This window comes from Hyaena hyaena, unplaced genomic scaffold (genome assembly GCF_003009895.1).
Source record: "Hyaena hyaena isolate Hyena2069 unplaced genomic scaffold, ASM300989v1 scaffold_345, whole genome shotgun sequence".
NCBI lineage: Eukaryota > Metazoa > Chordata > Mammalia > Carnivora > Hyaenidae > Hyaena > Hyaena hyaena.
Window position 1 is genome coordinate 1,338,970 of NW_024080976.1, and position 12,641 is coordinate 1,351,610.

The 12,641-nt window shown below is 35.5% G+C and overlaps 1 protein-coding gene across 1 annotated transcript in view; it reads right to left on the bottom strand.

Annotated features, from left to right (window-relative positions):
- The window catches only part of ZNF568 (zinc finger protein 568), a 68,391-nt gene that overhangs the window by 47,307 nt on the left and 8,443 nt on the right, over nt 1-12,641 (bottom strand). Inside the window, 3 exon segments of the mRNA XM_039249742.1 lie at nt 2,380-3,939; nt 7,757-7,852; nt 8,117-8,243. Of these exon segments, the coding sequence (XP_039105673.1) occupies nt 2,380-3,939; nt 7,757-7,852; nt 8,117-8,243 (1,783 nt within the window).

Consider the following 12,641-nt stretch of genomic DNA (forward strand, 5'->3'; position numbering starts at 1 on the left):
CCCATGTCGGGCTCTGTGCTGACAGCTCAGAGCCTGAAGTCTGCTTCAGAGTCTGTGTCTCCCTCTCTCTGGCCCCTCCTCTGCTCGCTCTCTGTCTCTTGCAATAAAGACATAAAGAAAATTTTTAAAAAATAGCTAATAAAATCAAAAGTGATACAGTCATGTTTGTATATCACAACTTTAGTTTGATATTTTGTTTTGTGAAATCACCCTCAAACAAATATAGCAAACATTCAAACATTCAATGCTTTAAGTTCCCTTTTGATCAATAGCTCCCATTCTAATCTCCTTTCTAAAAAGGCAGTAATGGTTTTCTGTATATTAAGTAATATTGTAGAGATGGCATAATAAAACATTACTTTAAGGGGTTGTTCACATATTGTTATAGAGAAGATCCTTTTATAGGAACTCTGTTTTTACAGCTCAGGGTCTGAGACCACTACCACTTCCAACTAAAATGAGATAGGCCAAATAGGTCAAGGGTTGTGAAAGGAATAAAATAATCTGTAGGTTAAGAGTGAAGCAATGTTACACAATTGCTTATGGCCATCTCAAGAAAATAAAAGGCTTTCTTATTTCAAAATGTTGTAATGATTAACAATATATTAATGTTTGTCTTGGTTTTATGGAAACCTACACAGCAAGAAAACTGATGTCAGAGAGTCAATTCCATAAAAATGTTATTTTCTCCATAATGACTCTAAATATATTACTAATTAATTAGCTATGAATCCAACAAACCTGTTGCCAAATAATGCAAGACACACTGAGAGAGACGGAATCATTAGTAGACTATAATATAAAAAATAAAATCATACTTGATTTATCATACTCCCATCTGATTTTCAAAATTTTAATAAATAATTACATAGTTAAATCTAAGACATAATTGGTAAAAAGATGAATTACAATTTTAGAAATGTTAAAATGTAAAAAAAATCATAAGATTGGTATTCTAATTTCATATTATATAGTAAATAGGACTATCACTTCTAATTACGAATTTTCTGGAAATATTTTTGATAAAATAGCTCCGTGTCTGATAGGGCATATGGATCCATTATAACATTTTTTCCTATGGGCACAGGCTTTCCCTAGCCCATAAAATCTGAGAAATAACTACAAAAACACCATTAAGACAAGACATTCATATTTCCACTGTGAATCATTAAGATTTATTTTATATGCTATCAACCTTCTTTTTTAAGGCATAAAAATTACAAATAAAGCTAAAAGTCCCCTTTGATCAACACCCTCAATCCTAATCTCCTGCCAGAGAAAATACTAATAATAATTTGGTATGTACCCTTCTAGTACATTTTAAATACATACATATTTCAATAATAATAATAAAACATAGTTCTGTTCTTTATGATTTAATTCCAATTTACATGAATGTCATTATATAATATGTTTCATTTGAGGATCTTGACCTTTTTTCACTGAACACTGTTTTACATAACTACCCATGTTACAAAATACAGATCTAGTCTATTGCTTTTAACTGCTGTATACTATTCCATTATTTGCCTATATCATTACTATTATCCATTACCCCATCTATAATTTAGCATCTATAGTTTATATATATGCATTTATATATTATCATATATAAATGCATATCTGTGAGTTTCTTTAGGATGAATTTATAGAAATGGAACTGCAGCGTCCTCTTGTCTTTTTAAAAATGCTTCTCTGCCTCGAAGTCATAGACAACATCTTTTATTTCCTTCCAAGAATTTCAGTTTGGCTTTTCACATTCCAGTCTTCAAATCCTTTGGAATTCTGTTTCTTCATATATTGTAAGGTTGCACGTAGTTTTATTTTCCCCAATATGGGGAACCAAATACTTCAACAAATTTTATTGGTTGTCATTTCTCTACTGATTCATGATGTCATGTATAATATATACCAGGTTTGATTTATTTCTAGGCATTCTATTCTGTAAAATCTATTTATGAGTTCATGCTCTAATACCACACACTATTTAATGATCATAACTTTTGTGTATTATATGGTAGAAGATATATCCTTGATGTTCTCTTTTAAAATTGTCTTGGCAATCCAGGGACTTCCATTTCACATGAATTTTAGAATCATTTTGTAAAGATCCTAGAAATTCTTGTTAGATGCTTGGAATTATATTAGGTCTATAGATTCATTTTGGGAGAACTGACACTTTTATGATACTGAGTTTTTCCATCTCTATACATGGTATCTCTCTTCATTTATTCGAGTCTTATGCCCTTCAGTAAAGCTTTACAATTTTTCCATAAAGATCTTGTTATTTTGAGTTTACACCAATATATTTCAAAAGTTAGGTAAAGCATGAGTTTAAGAAAACACCTTCCCTCATTTAGAATACTCGGCGTTTCTCACCTGTATGACCTCTCTTATGTATAGAAAGAGATGCTCTTTGAGAGAATGCTTTCCCACATTCATTACATTCAAAAGGTTTTTCACCAGTATGACTTCTCATATGTATAATAAGTAATGAGCATTGAGAGAAGGCTTTTCCGCATTTATTACATTCATAAGGTTTCTCTCCTGTATGACTTCTCACATGAAGAGTAAGGGATGAGATTCGAGAGAAGGCTTTACCACATTCATTACATTTAAATGGTTTCTCTCCAGTATGAATTTTTTCATGCTCAAGGAGATTTTGTCTCTGACTGAAAGCTTTTCCACATTGATTACAATGATAGGGTTTTTCTCCAGTATGAATTTTCTCATGTTCAGTGAGGTTTGATTTCTGACTAAAGGCTTTCCCACATACTGTACATGCATAAGGTTTCTCACCAGTATGAATTCTCTGGTGTCTAATGAGGTTTGACATCTGAATGAAAGCTTTCCCACATTCATTACATTCATATGGTTTCTCTCCAGTGTGAATTTTCTGATGTGTAATGAGATTTTCTTTCCTGCTGAAGGCTTTTCCACACTCATTACATTCATAAGGTTTCTCAGCTGTATGATTTCTCATATGCACAGTAAGGGATGAACTTTGAGAGAACGCTTTCCCACATTCACTACATACATAGGGTTTCTCACCAGTATGACTTCTCATATGTATAATAAACACTGAACACTGAGAGAAGGCTTTTCCACATTTATTACATTTATAGGGCTTCTCCCCTGTGTGACTTCTCATGTGTAGAGTAACAGATGACATTCGAGAAAAGGCTCTACCACATTCATTACATGCATAAGGTTTCTCCCCAGTATGGATTTTCTCATGCTCAATAAGATTTTGCTTCTGGCTGAAGGATTTTCCACATTCTTTACATTCATAGGGTTTTTCTCCAGTATGAATTCTCTCATGTTCAATGAGATTTGATTTCTGACTGAAGGCTTTCCAACAATCCTTACATGCATAAGGTTTCTCCCCTGTATGAATTCGCTGGTGTCTAATGAGGTTTGACATCTGAATGAAAGCTTTTCCACATTCATTACATTTATATGGTTTCTCCCCAGTATGAATTTTTTGATGTGTAATAAGATTTTCCTTCCTGCTGAAAGTTTTTCCACATTCCTTACACTCATAGGGTTTCTCTCCAGCATGAATTCTTTCATGTCTGATGAGGTCAAATTTATGACTGAAGTCTTGTCCACACTGATTACACTTAAAGGGGATTAGAACAGGGGACGAGCAATGGTAAAATGGCTTCATGTATTTATTATATTCATAATTTTCCTCTCTTATAGAGTCCTTATCATAACTAAGTAAGTCTAAATTATGTTCCAATCCTTTATCAAGTGAGTCACATTCATAGAAGTTTTGTCTTGAAGTAATAATATTTGAATTCAAAGGAAATATTTTTGTAACTTTTTTACATTCAATGACATTTTCCTTAATCAGAGTTTTCTTGGAGATGGTGACTTTCCTCACAAGTGCTTCATGTTGCTTCTTGATCTGTTGTTCATCAACTTTCCAAACTTCTAAAACGGAGGACCAAAATTGTTACTTTTGAATTTTTCTGCTCTATTAATAACATTTCAGAAATTTTCTACTACAGAGTTGGTCTTTGATATTGACTCTAGTCTCTCCCAATATAAAAGAAATCCAAAGTACAAATGTGTCTAGTTTCTAAGTTTTAAGAGGTTAACTCCTATAGAAAATATTACGGAGAGAAAACTGATATTGATAAGCCTAAGTAGCTTTGATTGATTTTAAAAGTGTGCTTATATAATGCAGAAATTAGTAACATGAACAAAATAATTAAGATGAAAGGGTGAATATATAAATGACAGGATAGGGAGTCAAAATGACCGAAGGAAAGAAGTAACTAACACTTGTGGTTAAACACAATGGATTGAATGTATATGTTTATTTCTCTTTCTCCCTAAAAATCCATTAAGGGGCGCCTGGGTGGCTTAGTCGGTTAAGCGTCCGACTTTCGCTTAGGTCATGATCTCGCGGTTTGTGGGTTCGAGCCCCGCGTCGGGCTCTGTGCTGACTGCCGGCTCGGGGCCTGGAGCCTGTTTCAGTCTGTCACTCCCTCTCTCTCTCTGACCCTCCCCTGCTCACGCTGTCTCTCTCTCTCCTAGAAATAAATAAAACATTAAAAAAAAATTAAAAAAAAATCCATTAAAATGACAGTAAAAGAATTAAAGGTAAAATGCAAAAAAAAAAAAAAAAAGAAATAGGAATATAAAGANAAAAAAAAAAAAAAAAGAAATAGGAATATAAAGAAGGGTAAACAAAAGAATGGAGATGAAAGGCATATAGGGAACTGATAACTAACAGCAGGGCTAATAAGTTAAGGTACTACAAACTTGTAAAAGTCAGGTAACAAAGTGATTTTGGCCACAAAGCACTGGAAAAGCTAACAAATTAAAGGATTCAGGTAATCAGAAGACAGAAATAAGATGTATGAAGAGGATTAACTTAAAATCTTAAGGAGCAATTACATTCCCTGAGGCAACTATTATGGATTTACTTATGTAACATCTTTCCAACCTCATACTGTTTCCACATCCTGCAAAGGGTGAATTAAAGCTACATTTCCTAGACACACTTGCATACAGGGTTCTGGATGTGACATTTAATACCTTCATATACATTCCTTCCTTCTCAAGTTAGCTACTAATGAGCTCTTTTCTCTGTAACTGAATCATGACCAATATCCCCCCACCTCCTACCCAACCTACACAGGAAGTTGTCATGTATCCATCACTTGATCAGGAAAAGGAAGGCTTGCTTTCTAGAGAAAATGAATTATACAGGCTCTAGACTTAGGAACAAATAAAGCAGATGCAAAGGAAGCCTCATACTAAAAAAATAGGAATAATGTAAACTTGTATATATTGAATGGTAAGATCTCCAAACCTTTTTCTTAAAAAAATATATATATTATATATATCTCAAACATATATAATACCTATGTAATATAAAATATATAACCATATAAACATATATACATAACACATATAATTATATATAATAAATACATATGCATGTGTATATATATATGTAAAAAAGTTTATTTATTTTTGAGAGAGCATAAGCAGGGCAGAGGCAGAGAGAGAGAGGGAGACACAGAATCTGAAGCAAAGCTCCAGGCTCTGAGTTGTCAGCACAGAGCCTGACACAGGGCTCGAATCCTGAGATCATGACCTGAGTCGAAGCCAGACGCTTTACTCACTGAGCCAGCTATGAGCCCCTCCAATCCTTTTCTGTTGCTTGTCCCTCATGAATGCTGGCATGTACCTCCAAATATCAGATGAGAAGATTAAAAATACAAGACCCACAGAACTGGAATTCTAGAATTGGCATTTGGAACTCCACAAAAACTCCTAGGTTCTAATCCAACAGACTCCTACTCAAAAAGCATCAAAAATCAGTTAGCTATAAGATTTTTAGAATTTCCTTTTTATCCTTTCATGCATCAAAATAAGGAAAACTAATGACACTGATGGATTCCCTATTTAAACAAAGATTTGAGAGTCTCATTAAAATTAAAAATATATAGAAAACAAAGCAGACTAAAAAATTAGGCAAGTAGTAACTCTAGGAATGCAACAATTTATATAAGGATATGTAATTAATAGTCATTTCTTGGCTCAGTAGTAACAATGTATCACTTAAAAGAACAAAGTAAGCAGTAAAAAGCAATTTAGCCAAAAATTGTGATATATCTACATCCAGAGAAAAAGGAAAGGGAAAGTGGTAGTGGTGGTATAAGAGTACTAAACCTCATCTTCCAGTAATATCAAGTTGATAATAATTGGAAATTACCAAACAGCAGCATACTCAGAGAGAACTAGATTTCATCCTATCCCTGAAACACTGACTCCTCCTTCCCTGACACATAAGCATTTTTATTAGTTTTGAGGTTATTCCTATATTCTTTTAATATCTACATATACTCAACATATATACATACATATATCTAACACATTTGCCTCTCCCACTCTTTTATAAAAAAAGTAGCATATTGTAAATGCTGTTCTGCACATTGATTTCTTTTCACTTACATATCCTGACTGGAAGCATGACATCTCTGACTTGTTTTATAGCTTTGACACTGGAATCATGTAAATATTTTACATAATTTAAAAAAATGAAATCTAAAAAGGAGGAAAATACAAAATAACACTTAAAAATCGAAAACAAATGGAAACAAGTAAACCTACGTATCATGTTAGGGCCATAATCCCTTCAAAGTGACTTTTTAAACACAGTAGTGTGACTATATCCTAAGGGAGAAAAAAATAAAACCAAAGAAGTCTTAAACTACATTCAATAATCTTTTCATCATTAGTAATAATGGTATTATTAATTTGTTAGTATATTATATATATTTGTATTTCATCATTATATATATTATCATTAGTAATAATATTGTTCATTTGTCAGTATATTTTTTATAATATAGATTATATCATATTATATTAATATATATATTAGATCAGTTTGGGGCCTCAAGAGACATTTGGCAGTATCTGGAAGGTCTGGAGACATTTTGGGCTGTCACGATTTGGGGGAGTGTTAAGAAAGGGGATATATGCTTCTAGCACCTAATAAGTAGAGGACACAGAGGGTGTTAAACATTCTACACCTATATAAACATCCTACAATGCACAGGATAGTCCCCCACAGCAAAAAATTATCTGGCCAAAAATGTCAGCAGTGCCAAGGTTGAGAAATATATATAGATTAAGCAAATAAATATTTTAATGCAATAAGGAGCCAAGATTCTCAGTATAAAATATACCAAAACAAAACAAAAGAAGTAACAACCCTACACTCCTTAATTTGAATTGGATATATCAGTATAAACACATACATTTTTTTTTTTCTGTCTAAGAAGTGTATTTTTCCTGGCTTTGTCCACTTAAAAGCCCTAGAAGCAATGATAACCCAGTACTAATGAGCAACTATTGTGCCCAGATTTTCGTCTCCAAATCATTTCCCACTAAAGGAAGCAGGTGTTTCTAGAGAAACGCTATTTAATCATCTGGAGCAGGAACTGTATAAAATTAGCCAAAGAGGGGCACCTAGGTGGCTCAGTCGGTTAAATATGACTTCTGCTCAGGTCATGATCTTACGGTTCGTGAGTTTGAGCCCCGCATAAGGCTATGTCCTGTCACTGTGGAGACTGCTTGGGATTCTCTCTCACCACCACCTCCCCCCAAGAATAAATAAATTAAGTTTAAAAAAAGAAGAAAATCTTGGAAAATGTAAAATAGTATCAACACCATGAACAATTGTTATGGGTCTTTCTCATTCAGAGCTGCCTTTTTACTTATTCACCTGGACAGTGCCTCCCAAGCATTTCTTCCTCTACCACCCATGGCTCCTCTTCCTGTTCCAACTTGAAGATCACATCTGGTTTGGTGACTTGACAACCTATTACAAGAAATAGTAAAGACTTGCGTGTTAATGCTGGAGGCAACTATCCACACCTTGGGCTGAGTCTTAGGGGCTTGAGGGCCTATGGAGAATGAGGAGAAAGGAATTTCCACAGTGAGACAAAGTAATTAGGCTTTATCCTGCAGATGAGTACATACAATCATGTGAAGAAAAGGAAGACTAAATTCACCTGGCAAGTTAGTCTTCATACATTCCAAAACTGGAAAGGAATTCCATGTAAAATTGCAAAGCTATCCTTACCCACTGTGACTAGGTTGCTGTAGTTCTCTAGCATCACATCCCGGTACAAGTTCTTCTGAGCAGGTTTCAGCTGCTGCCATTCCTCCTGGGTGAGGTCCACAGCCACATCCTTAAACGTCACTGTTTCCTGTAAAAACATCATCCTAATTAATATGAAGTCATCAAAGTTAGATGCAGTGGGGGTGCCTGGGTAGCTCAGTTGGTTAAGTGTCCGACTTCGGCTCAGGTCATGATCTCGCAGTTTGTGGGTTCGAGCCCCGCATCAGGTTCTGTGCAGACAGCTAAGAGCCTGGAGCCTGTTTCAGATTCCGTGTCTTCCTCTCTCTCTGCCCCTCCCCTGCTCATGCTCTGTCTCTGTCTCAAAAATAAATAAACTTTAAAATTTTTTTAAAAAAATTAGATGTTGGGGCGCCTGGGTGGCTCAGTCGGTTAAGTGTCCGACTTCAGCTAAGGTCATGATCTCAGAGTTCTTGGGTTAGAGCCCCTCATCGGGCTCTGTGCTGACAGCTAGCTCAGAGCCTGGAGCCTCCTTCAGATTCTGTGACTCCCTCTCTCTCTGACCCTTCTCTGCTCACGCTGCCTCTCTCTCTCTCAAAAATAAATTAAAAAAAAAATAAAATAAAAAATTAGATGCAGTGGTCAAAATAAAAATATGTAAGAACTCATGTAGCTAGTATCCAAGGATCAGAGTTCATTACAAACTGTATATTAAGGCTTCATATTTACCTAATCTTGTATTACACTATGAGGGGAAAAAAAAACATAGTAAAAATAATTAAGATGTTAATTATTGAATCAGCAAACTTAAGTATTCATCATCTATTTTGCAGGAAACTGAAGATAGTAGTCACAGATTTGTACTAATCTGTGACAGAACTGGAAGAATTACATAGGACTTACAGGTGACTATCTCAGAACCTGTCCAAATAATTGTGTGATCTAGTGAGGAAAGGAACATGGAGAGAGTGGAGACAAAAGAGAAATAAGGAGGAATGAGCAAAGGTATGAAAATTTGAAGGTGCAAAATTTGAAATGTCTGTAGAACTTACAGATGGAAAGGTCCACTAGGCAGTTAGAGGTATGATGGAAGATGAGAATTAGCCATCAACCTAAAATTGAGAGCTGAATCCATAGCTGAAGGATAGGAGTAGTTGTAGAGAACACACATAGTGGGTAAAGGGCCAAGGACAGAATCAACAGTTAAGCACCAAACAAAACAACTCAGGTTTTTGTTTCTTGTTTTATTCTTTTTAAAAATTTTTTTTTGGGGCGCCTGGGTGGCTTAGTCGGTTAAGCGTCCGACTTTCGCTTAGGTCATGATCTCGCAGTTCGTGGGTTCGAGCCCCGCGTCGGGCTCTGTGCTGACTGCCAGCTCAGAGCCTGGAGCCTGTTTCAGTCTGTGACTCCCTCTCTCTCTGACCCTCCCCTGCTCACGCTGTCTCTCTCTCTCTCTCCTAGAAATAAAACATTAAAAAAAAATTTAAAAAAAAATAAATAAATAAAAATTTTTTGTTTAGAGAGAGAGAATGTGTGCATGAGTGGGGGAGGGGCAGAAATCGAGGAAGAGGGAGGATCCAAAGTGGGGTCTGTGCTGACAGCAGGGAGCCCAATGCAGGGCTTGAACTCATGAACTGTGAGATCCTGACCTGAACCAAAGTCAGATGCTTAACGAACTGAGCCACCAAGGTGACCCTGTTTCTTGTTTATTTACAATCAGAGGCTGAGAATTAAAACCATTAACTGTGGTGCAAAAGAAGCCAAGAAACAAATGACATATCTCTGGAAAAGAATGTTACTTGATTACATATATCTAATCCTTCATCTTTATTTAAAAACTTCAATATTCAAATAAGGAAATAAGGAAAAACAATTTTTAATCTGCAAAGGCTCTGAGAAGAAAAACACACATATATCCCACATTTGGGAGAATTTATTCAAGAAAAAGTACAAATGAGATAGGCAAAATAGGAAATACAAATGAAAATCACCAAAGGGTAGACTGCAATGCATTTTTTTTTAAAGGTGATTTTATTTTTTTAAATGTTTTTTATTTATTTCTGAGAGAGAGAGAGAGACAGAGTGAGCAGGGAGGGTCACAGAGAGAGGGAGATACAGAATCTGAAGCAGGCTCCAGGCTCTGAGCTGTCAGCATAGAGCCCGACATGGGGCTCAAGCCCACGAACTGTAAGATCACGACCTGAGCCAAAGTTGGACACTTAACTGACTGAACCATCCAGGCGCCCCTAGACTGCAATGTTTCTGAGAAACTGTCTTATGATCTATGATCATTACTACCATCAACATTATCATAACTGTCAACTATTGAGTAGTTATTATTTGCCAGGTACTGTAATAGTTTCTTTAGATATATTAACTTTTAAAATTCCCCTTATAAGGCTATGTAGTGGCTACTATTATCTATTTAAAAAGTAAGCAGGGGCGCCTGGCTGGCTCAGTTAGTAGAGCAATGATCTCAGGGTTGTAAATTCAAGCCCCATGTTAGGTGTAGAGATCACTTAAAAATAAAATCTTTAAAAATATAAAAATAAAAAGTAAAGAAACCAGAGTTATAAGTAACTCCCAGGGTCATGAAGCTACTTATATGGGAGAGCTGGGATTGCAAGAAGTATGACAGCAAAGTTCATGTTCTTATACACTACATTTTTTTCTCCAACTCAGTAGGAGGAGTCTCAGAATCCCACAAATATTCCCGATTCAAGACACACAACTGGACACACATGAACTCATACACTTGAAACCTTTTTTGCTATGGTTGAAAGCGTATGAAATCACTAGTGATGGGAAACTACAGGACAAATATCATGAGAAAAAAAATCAGGGGCGCCTGGGTGGCTCAGTCAGTTAAGCATCCAGCTTTGGCTTAGGTCATGATCTCATGGTTCATAAATTTGAGCCCTATGTCTGGCTCATGCTGACAGCTCAGAGCCAGGAGCCTGCTTCAGATTTTGTGTCTCCCTATCTCTCTCTCTGCTCCTCCCCTGCTTGAGCTCTCTCTCTCAAAAATAAATAAACATTAAAAAAACACATCATCTTTTCATGATAAAAACACTCAACAAACTAGCAAAAAAGGTAAATTTCCTCAATACTATATAAAGCATCTACAGAAAATCCACAGCTAACATAACAAATGGTAATAGACTAAATGCTTTCCCATTAAGGTCAGGAGTAAGACAAGGATGTACACATTTATTCAACATTGCAATGAAGGTTTTAAATCAGGCAAGAAAATGAAATAAAAGGCATCCAGATTAGATAGGAGAAAAAACTATTTTCATATGGCATGATTTTGTACACAGAAAATCTAAAGACTCCACTAAAATTCTATTAGAACTAGTAAACAACTTCAGCAAGGTTGCAGGATATAGAATCAACACAAAAACCTCAGTTGCATTTCTAGCACTTGTAGTCAACATCCAAAAATGAAATTAAGGGGCACCTGGGTGGCTCAGTCAGTTAAGCGTCTGACTCTTGGCTCAGGTCATGATCTCATACTTTGTGATTTCAAGCTCTAGATTGGGCTTCATGCTGACAGTGGGGAGCCTGCTTGGGATTCCCTCTCTTTCTTTCTCTCTCTCTCTCTCCTTCCCCTCCTCACACGCTTGCACTCTCTCCCTTTCTCTCAAAATAATAAACTTAAAAAATGAAATTAAGGAAACAATCCCATTTACAATAGCATCAAAAAGAATAAAATTCTTAAGGACCAATTTAACAAATAGGTGTCAAATTTACATTCTGAAAATATAAAATATTATTGAAAGAAATTTTAAAGACCTAAAAAAAAGAAAGACACCCCATGTACATGGATTGTAAAACTTAATATTAGATGACAATACACCTCAAACTGATAAACAAATTCAATGCAGTCCCTATCAAAATACTAGTTGCTTTTTTTTTTTTTTTTTTTTTTTACAGAAATGGAGAAGGTGATCCTAATAAAATTCTCATAAAAATGCAAGGGACACAGAACAGTCAAAAAAGAAAAAAACATGAAACTTGAGAAAGAAAAACTGGAGGACTCACACTTCTCAATTTCAAACATAATACAAAGCTGCAATAATCAAGACAGTTATAGTACTAGCATAAGGATAGACACAGGGGATCAATGGAATAAAGCTGAAATTTCAGAAATGAACCCTCACATTTTAGTGAACTGATTTTAGATAAAGGCTCTAAGACAATTCACTGGGGAAAAGAAGTCTCGTTCTGATTGCTAGAGCAGATTATCTAAATGCAAAAACAGTGAAGTTGAATCTCTACCTCATGCTAGGTAAAAAAATTAAATCAAAGTGAATCAAAGACCTAAAGCTAGGAGCTAAAACTATACAATTTTTTAGAAAAAAAACATGGGTATAGGAGCTTCCAGGTTGGTGAATGCATGGAGGTGTGATTGGAGAGAGGATGGAAGCTCTGTGCTGAAGGAGAGACCTGGCTGAAATGTAAAACAGGGATGTGATGAAAAAGGAAATGGGCAAGATCAGGGATTGCCAACATAATAGAGATTCAA